Source organism: Mus caroli, chromosome X (genome assembly GCF_900094665.2).
Source record: "Mus caroli chromosome X, CAROLI_EIJ_v1.1, whole genome shotgun sequence".
NCBI lineage: Eukaryota > Metazoa > Chordata > Mammalia > Rodentia > Muridae > Mus > Mus caroli.
This window is the reverse complement of record NC_034589.1, coordinates 30,376,288-30,385,699: the sequence shown is the minus strand read 5'-3', so window position 1 is coordinate 30,385,699 and position 9,412 is coordinate 30,376,288. Positions and strand designations below refer to the sequence as shown.

The window sequence follows — 9,412 nt, the reverse complement described above, 5'->3', positions numbered from 1 at the left end:
TGCCTGCTGGGCCATATGTGCCTGCTGGGCCATATGTGCCTTCTGGGCCATATATGCCTGCTGGGCCATATGTGCCTGCTGGGCCATATGTGCCTGCTGGGCCATATGTGCCTGCTGCGCCAGTTGCGCCTGCTGCGCCAGTTGCGCCTGCTGCGCCAGTTGCGCCTGCTGCGCCAGTTGCGCCTGCTGCGCCAGTTGCGCCTGCTGCGCCAGTTGTGCCTGCTGCACCAGTTGCGCCTGCTGCGCCAGTTGCACCTGCTGCGCCAGTTGTGCCTGCTGCACCAGTTGTGCCTGCTGCACCAATTGCACCAGTTGCACCCGCTCTGCCCGTTGCGCCAGTTGTGCCAGTTGCACCAGCTGTGCCAGCTGCACCAGTTGTGCCAGAAGTAAAACAGAAGATCCCGGTGTCAGAGGTGAAGGGGAAGAAGGAAGTGCCACTACGTGTGCCCGAGTTAAAGGAAATCAAGGCGTTGTCATTCGCACCAGAGATAAAAGTAAAGAAGGTTGGATCAGAGATCAAGCAGAAGGCGCATGTGAAAGACGTAAAAGAGAAGAAAATTGTGCAAGACGTAAAAGAGAAGAAAATTGTGCCAGAGGTAAAAGAGAAAACGCCTGTAGTCGTAAAGAAAAAAGACAGGACTAGTGAAGTGGCTCGGACTGTAGTTGAGGGCGTACTGGCTGCTGCTGCTGAGAGTGTGGAAGGTAGGCATCAGAATGGTAAAACCAAAACCATTGTCTCATTACCATAACGCCACACTATCAGGCAACTAATTAACTCATGCCTTGTTTCCAGAAGCTAGAAACCCCATCAAGAACATCAAGTGGCTCACTCACGGGGAATTCACACCAGAAAAGGGGCGAAAACAAATTGAAAACTTTGTTTCAGTAAGTAACTTTGGTCACTCCACTTTGGTACCCAAGGGTGTGAGCAACAATACCAAAGATCCTCCACTGATCATAAGTTTAAGGTCATGAAAACCAAAGGGATAGCATTATAGACAATTAAAATAAGTAAACATAATTTCCTTATAAATTCCAAAACCAAGATAGGAAAGTTTTGCTTACTTGTTTTATTTTTAAAAGCATTACACACCCTTAAGGTAATATCCTTTTCTTTTAAAAAATATTTATTTTATATGTATGAGTATCCCCCCTCTGTGTGTGTGTGTGTGTGTGTGTGTGTGTGTGTGTGTGTGTGTGTGTGTGTGTTGCCTGTGGAGACTGGAAGAGGATGTCAGATGCCCTGAATGTTATATGTGACTGTGAGTTGCCAAGCAGATTCTGGAAATTGAACCAGGATAGCCAGTGTTCTTAGTAAGCCATTTCTACAGTCCTATTTTAATTTTTTGAGAAACAAGGTCTCCTATGTAACTCAAGCTAGCTTGGAATTTGCTATGTAGATTAGGCTAGCCTCAGACACACAGAGATCCATCTGTCCCTGCCTCTTGAATGCTAGGGTTAAAAGGGTGCACTACCTCCCCGGCCAGTAAGCATTCTTAACCACTGAACCATCGCTCCAACCCCAAGGTGGGAAAATCCTTGAAAGAGAAAACTGCAGCCATACTGCCATGCATTTGCATCATCTTAATCGTACACTGCCCAAGGAAATTGCTATTTCCATAAAAGCCTTTGTCTGTGCTGATGTATTCAATGGGGCCCTGCTGGCTTCAGGAGAGAGAAGCCTCTCTAAAACAGCTTTCCTCCAACAATATTAGTATGTTTAGGCTAACAGAGGCTGCGGGAGGGTCAAATGTCTTTATAGTGTTGGAGACTTGCACTAAGCATGCTTACATGTTTACTATTACTGACCCACTTTTGCCACCCCTGAGATCAATAGATTTTTTTTGCTATAACTTTAGAATATATTGCCCAGATGGTAATAATGGCATGCAAGCCCATCAATCCTACCCTACCTGCGACCTATGTCTGGCTCTGATCCTTTTAGATGGCTTCTGGGCAGTATAACCATGATTGCTTTGCACTGTAGGTAGATGAAGAATGGCTTGAAATCCCTTCTCACTATACTTTCTCTGAAGAGAGATTAGGTGAAAGTGAAGGTAAAGTCCCGAGGACAATTTCCTAGGCCCTGGCCACCGTGGTCAGGTGGCCCCAGGAGAAAGCAGCGAAGAGTCACCCACTCTCTGTACAGCACTAGGTACCACGCAGTGTTTCCAGTAGGGGGAGCTTCTCGAGCACCCGGGAATGAGTTGTGAGTGGCTATTGAACATCCTGCTCTAGTGTGAGTTTCTTTTCAGGCTGAGCAACCACACACACACACATACACACACACACGCGCGCACACACACACACATTGCATTCAGGGCTCCTGATTCGAAGCAGAATGGGCCAGGGGAAGGGGCAAATGTTTCTCTTGCCAAACGGACAGCTGTTTTGATAAATGGCAAAGCGAGCCCTGCCAGAGGCCTGCAAGGCCCAAGGGGATGCTGAGTGCCCTGCTGTTTCCATCATAGAACGTTTGCCCTCTTACCTTTCTCCCCCTGCCATGGCTGCCTCCTTGCTGTTCCCAGATGCCAGGCATGCCCCAGCACCAGGACCTGGGTGTTTGCCCCTCCCTCTACCCCAAGATCTATGCTTTACCTCTTTAGGTCTTTGTGAAATGCCACCTGCTCTTTGAGGCCTTTCCTCACCACATCATCTAGACTTAGAGCCTTCTCCCCTTCATTCCCTCCTGTCTCAGGAGTCTCAGTCTGGAGCGCTATCTAAGACACTGCAGAATATTGATTTATTCCCTGTCATTCTTCCATCACCAGATCGTATGGTCCTGGAGAGCAGAGCAGTCAGTTTTGCTCTAGGCTTCTAGCATAGTAGATGCTCAATAAGTCCTTGTTGGGCACATGAATAGGTTCATTCGCTCTCTTCTCTCTCCACTCTTTCTCCCACATGAGACCTTTATCCCCCTCTCCCACCTTTCTTTTGGGTTTTTGAAGCAGGCTGGCCTTGAACTTGCAGTGCAGTTGTGGGTGACTTGAATTCCTATTTCTCGACTCAGCTTCCCATGTGCTAGGATGACAAGATTGGGCCACCACTCCAGCTGTCACAATACAGTTCTATTCCTCTAAAGGTCACCTGCCATGGCTAACAGTTTTGTGCATGTACTTTCAGGTGCCTGCTGACTTTGAGTGTCCAATAATATAGAATGGGCTAAGCCATCCATGGCAGACTAGTACCATATCAGTGAGTATGTGAAGGTGTGTTATAGATAAAGAAAATACAAAACATAAGGCACTCACTGGAGTAACATAAAAATCCATTGCCCATACATTCATAAAATAGAAATAGCCAAACTGAATGTCTGGAGTTTACCTTAGTTCACATAGAAGATAAAGTACAGTACAAGCAAGCAGAGAGGAAGAAACTGTGAGAACGGAGGCATCAGGTGGGAGTGGACAACACTGAGCTTTCTGCCTAGAAGACCCTGGCTATCTGTCCAGGCTTGAGGCCCCACTGTCTTCATCCGAAAAGTATGTGGCTAGGTGGGTCGTTCTCTGGGAACTATTGTCGTGCTACAGAATCTTTTCATGACTAACATTCCCATTGGAAACAAATCTGAGTAACTGAGGCCAGGGGAGGAAATGGGCACACAAGGAGTTGACTGCCAGGCTTGACAAGAAATAATGCACTGAGCAACATGGCAGATGCCTCTCATTCTCATCACTTGGGTGGTAGAGGCAGGAAAATTGGGAGCTCAAGGTCACCCTGAGCTACGTGACACCCTATTTCAAAAACAAAAAGTGTCTGGAAATATAGCTCAGTTGGTAGAGAGCTTGCCACACATGCACTAAGTCCTTGGTTTACCCCCACACTGCACAAACAAGGCATGCCTTTATTCCCAGCACTTGTAGGTCGAGGAGAATTAGAAATTCAAAGTCATCTTTGACTACATAGCAAGTTGGAGTTAAGTTTAGGCTATATATAATAAGGCCCTGTCTTAAAACAGAAAACGGGAACGATTATAGAGATGGTGGGAGAAGACACAGTCCCCAATCTCAACCAACTGAGCACCGTTTCTCTCTTCTAACTGAAATGGCCAATTGGATATGCGTCTGAAATAAGCTGAGGCAAAAGACCAGACATTTGCTTTCCTGTTTTTAAACATGGACCTGAAAAATTTGCAACCAATTCCTTTGTCCCACTTCTCATCTCTGTCACTGGACCATCCGAAGAAGTGCCAGGCTCTTGTGTGGCACACTGTAATTGCTCATAGTTGCAGACACTCAGGAGGCTGAAGCAGGACAGTTGCTGAGTCCAGGATTTCAAGAGTAGGCCAATCAACATAATGATACCCCATCCCCATCCCAGTGCATCTCAAAAACAAACCAACAAAGCCATTCTACCTTGGATCTATAATGAACAAGTAGATGTTGGGGGACAGTGAGTAGTTCTAGTTTGGTGAGAAAAGTATGACACAGAGGTGAAAGTTCTTACCTTATTTGGGCCTGGGATGTAGCAGAGTTGGTAGAGTGTTTGTCTTGCACATACAAAGCCTCAAGTTTGTTCTTCATCACTGTGTAAGCAAGATGTGTTGGAGCACACCTGTCATACCAACTCTTGGGAGGGAGAGGCAGGTAGTTTACAAATTTAAAGTCATTCTTAGCTGTCTAGTGAGTTCAAGGCCAGTCTGAGCTACAGAATATCTTGTGCCTTCCCACCCCCACAATGGAATAAGATGGAGAGATGGGTCAGTGTTTAAATCATATACACAGGCAAGTGGCCTGAAGTTTGGCTACCCAGAACCCATGTAAATGCTGGGTAGCCAAGACTACCTGTAATTATAGCTTTAGAAGACAGAGACGGTGAATCTCAAGACCCAGCTGGCCAGGTCAAACTATGGGACTGAATCCTTGTAAGACCCTGCCTCAAAAATAAGGTGGAAGAGTGATTGAGGAAGATTCCAGATATTTAATTCAGCCCCCCCAAGCATACATATGTTCCCATAAAAATACATATACACATGCAACATACACCGCATACATGTACACACAAAGGAAAAAAAGTCTGCTTTTTACTCTAGACTGTGGAAAATCCTAACTGACACAGTGAGACATTGTCACTTTCTTTGGCATTCAGAGTTGCGCTGGTAGGTTTGAGGCTAGGCTTGAGGAAAGTAACCCTGATTTCAAAATGCAGGGCGGTCTGGAGAAGTGGGGTTGAGGGCAATGGGGTACAGATAGGAGGCTTCTGCCTAGGGTCTGGTGAGCACCAATAAAAGCTACAATGAAGTAGTGGTACCAGGATCAGAGAGCAGTGGGGAGATGTGAGCCACAGCAGGAAAGGACACATACGAACGAAGATGAATGCAATGTCTGTGAACTGGGAAGGACAGAAGGACCGAATGACCAGGATGTATGTGCAGACTGTGTGTATATGTGTATGCCTAGGTGGAAGTCAAAGGTTACCTTTTTGCTCTTCCTTAGATCTGTCCAACTTCCACCACTGTTTGATTTGCTTATTTTATTTGATTTTCTATGTATTTATTTAATTCATTTATGAGTGCTCTGCTGCATATCCACCTGCCTGCCAGAAGAGGGCATCGTTGGATCCCATTACAGATGGTTGTAAGCCACCTTTTTGGATAACCCAATTGCCTGACTTATTTCTCTCTGGTCTTATTTTCCTTTTATACACTATTATGTGTGAGTGTGTGTAGAGAGGTATCACGTACATGTGCACAGACCAGTGTACATGTAAACAGGTCAGAAGATAACCTCATGGACTTAGTTCGGATCTCCTTCTACCTTTCACATAAATCCTGGCTGTTTGACTCGAGTTGTCAGGCCTGCATAACAGGTGCCTTCACTGAGAAATCTCCCCAGAGCTTGGCTCTTGTTTTATAAACCACATATTACAACAAATGGAGGAAGCCCAACCTTATAGGTGGCTGAAACTGGGTCCATTACCTTCTAGTCATCCCTTAGGTGTCCTGGGATAGGGTAAGCAGAGCACCTATTTCATCACGAATTATCCTCCAGTCTAGCCACACACTGGCCTCCCAAGTGAGGATGTGGAAAAGTGTCATATGTCCGTGCACACCTTGACCCTTGCCCCCCTGCCTCCACCACAGTCCAAAGCGCATCTCAAGTGAGTTTTGCATTGCTGAGTTATTCCATCTCTCCTCTACTGTGGAGGAATAAGAGGAGGTGGGTTCTAGTTTGAATCAAAACAAAAAACTGTCAAGAGTTCTGAATTCGTAACCCTGTTATATAGTGCCTTTGTTGAACTGAGCCTGATTTTTTCTCAGTAAGCTTTCTCCACCCCACCCCACCCCCACCCATCCCCTCTCCTTTTTTTTTTCCTATGAAACAGACATGGGAGTTTCAAAACCGCTGGGTGTATTATGCTGATTTTATAGAGAAGAAAGACTTAATTCATTCCTACCACTATATCTACCGGGTGCGCTGGAGTGCCCCCACGGCTGTGAGACCCATGGCACGAGTCAGTGCCAATGCCTTATTCACCATCAAGTTCAACAAGAGCAAACCTGCCGTAAGCTCTTCTTTTTGCTTCCTGGTCCCTTTGGTTAAGATTCAGCAATGGTGACATTTCCAATCATGGGCATCCTTGATTCTTTCCTCCCTCCCCTAACCCCCATGGCAAAATTTCAGGTTTTATGAAGGCAGGTTCTGATCTTTACCTCGATAGCTAAGGATGGCCCTAAAATCCTGATGCTCTTGTCTCAGCCTTGCCAGTGTTGTACACCACCATGCTGGCTCTAACAAGTTCAAGCTGTTTGTTAGGTTGAGGGTTGAACCCAAGGCAGTTACTTTGCCAGTGAGCTGTATTTCTAGCACACGAAACCAAATAGACATGTTTCTGCTGTCAGCGTACTGACCCGGCTGTGGCACTTACCATGTTGATTACTCTGCTCTCCACAACACTTTGTGTCTGGTTTCTAGAGCATGCTCTCCCGATATGCCTTGTGCCTCCCTCACCATCCCTTGGCAGCATGTACTGATGTGTCTGCCTCACACACTAATACCTTCATGTTGGAATGTCCCAACAGCCAGTGTCCCCATCTCTAGAATTACGTTGGTTATTTTATCCAGTCCTATGACTTTAAACAGCACCCAGAGTTGGTGAAGCAGATGTACTCCCACAGTCCCACTTACTCAGGAAGTTGAAATGGAAGGATCATTAGAATTCACAGACTAGCCCAGGCAACTGCAAGTGCTACATTACAAAAACAAACAAAACCCCAATCTGGGCACAGCAGTGCACACTTTACTCAATACACAGAAGGCTGGTGTGTTGAGAAGGTCTATCACTCGACCCTAAGAGGTAATGGCAGGATTGGAGAAGTGGTTCAGCAGTTACAAACACTGCTCTGGCTGTGTTTGGTTCCCAATACCCATGGCACATGGCTCATAACTACCTGTTAATTCCAGCTCCACAGGATCCAAGGCCTCTGGCTTCTGGCTTCCATGGCATTCACAAGCACACCACACACACACACACAGACACACAATTTAAAAATAAAATCCAGAGCTAGCTCAGTAGTTAAGAGCATTGGCTGCTCTTGCAGTGGACCTAGGTTAGATTCCCAGTATCCACAGGGTAGCTCACAACCATCTGTAACTCCAGTCCAAGGGAATCTGACACCCTCTTTGGTTCCAAGCACATGTACAGTACATAAACATACATGCAGACAAAACACTTATACACATAAAATAATAAAATATAACAAAAAACCCATTTGTAAAAAAATGTCTATACCCAGCTTAGGTGACATAGTGTGCCTAACCCTAACCCTAATCCTAACCCAATCAATAAGATACATTAATATCACTTCAACCTTGTGATTTCCAAATCTCTAGCCTATCTTGATATTCAATGAAAATTTCATGTACCCTTTTTAAAGCTGATTTTGTGCCTGCAGTTCTGGAGGCTGAACTTAGCAACTTCACATGCTAAGCAGGTGCTCTACCACTGAGCGGTCTCCCCAGTCCTGGAATTGAATGTTTGATTCTCCTTCCCACATCCTACCCACTTCAAGTCTTTCATCTGAGTTGATGGCTGAACCTGTGGCATCTTCCTTGACTCTTCTTTCTCTCCCATCCCTCCCATTAGGAGACTATGTACAGGATCTCACCCACCCCGTCCAATTATTTCAGTAGCTTAACTGGCCTCCCTCCTTCTGTTCTTGCTCACATGTCAGCCAGAGCCTTCTCACTGTGTTTAAAGACTTATTTTTATTATTTATGTGTGTATATATGCACAGAGAGAGAGAGAGAGAGAGCTGTGCAGCTGCCATACACAGAGGCTAAAAAGGGTTCACATCCTCTGAACCTGGAGGTCCATGCAGCTGCAAGCTGCCTGCCACTGGTGCGAGGAACCCGGGTCCTCTGGAGGAGCACTCCATCTCTCCAGCCTCTAGTCCTTTGTTTCAAATAGCCCCAAAGTAGCCTGGAACTTTGAAGAACATGAAAAATATTGATGATCTTGTTAAATGAAGCTTCTGATTCAGCAAGTCTGCGTATGGCTAGAGATGATACAGTCTTTGTGGTGGTGGTGTTTTGGGGTTGTTTGTTTGTTTGTTTGTTTGTTTGAGACGGGCTTTCTCTATGTAGCTCTGGCCATCCTGGAAGTCACTCTGCAGCCCCCTCTAGATATCCACCTGCCTTTCCCTTCTGAGTGCTGGGATTAGAGGTGTGTGCCACCACTGCCTGGCTGAGACAGTACATTTTTTTTTTTTTTTGGTTTTTTTTGAGACAGGGTTTCTCTGTGTAGCCCTGGCTGTCCTGGAACTCACTCTGTAGACCAGGCTGGCCTTATACTCAGAAATCCACCTGCTTCTGCCTCCCGAGTGCTGGGATTAAAGGCGTGCGCCACCACTGCTCAGCGAGACAATACATTCTTAACAAAACCCTGGCAGTAATTCTGGCAGTGCACACCTAGAGACATATCTAAGTAGCAAGGGCCTATGAGCTATAGCTATATCTAATATGTATGGGATTCCCTCCGTCATTGAGGGAGGCGAGGTGGTAAGACTGGTGAAGTTAAGCAAGACCAGACATCATGAGATCAAGCCCTAGAGAAAAGGCTCTTGCTCAAAATCCCAAGCTCAATTTTGAAGGTGAAAATAGGTGGGGGTATCAAGCAGTGGTGGCACACACCTGTAATCCTAGCACTTGGGACAGAGGCAAGTGTTCTCTGTGAGTTCAAGGCCTGCCTGGTCTACTTAGTGAATTCCAGGACAGCCAGGGCTACATAGAGAAACCCTGTCTTGAAATAAATAAATAAATAAATAAATAAATAAATAAATAAATAAATAGTGACCACTGCAATATTATTACCTATTTTTTTCTGCCTTAAAAATGTACTTGTTGGGGGCTGGTGAGATGGCTCAATGGTTAAGAGCACCAACTGCTCTTCCAAAGGTCCTGAGTTCAAATCC

The 9,412-nt window shown here is 45.7% G+C and overlaps 1 protein-coding gene across 1 annotated transcript in view; it reads left to right on the top strand.

Moving 5' to 3' along the window:
- Akap14 (A-kinase anchoring protein 14) overlaps positions 1-9,412 on the top strand; it is an 18,602-nt gene that overhangs the window by 6,408 nt on the left and 2,782 nt on the right. Inside the window, exons 3-5 of the mRNA XM_021153161.1 lie at positions 160-702; positions 794-885; positions 6,325-6,504. Of these exons, the coding sequence (XP_021008820.1) occupies positions 160-702; positions 794-885; positions 6,325-6,504 (815 nt within the window). The remainder of the gene's footprint in view (positions 1-159; positions 703-793; positions 886-6,324; positions 6,505-9,412) is intronic.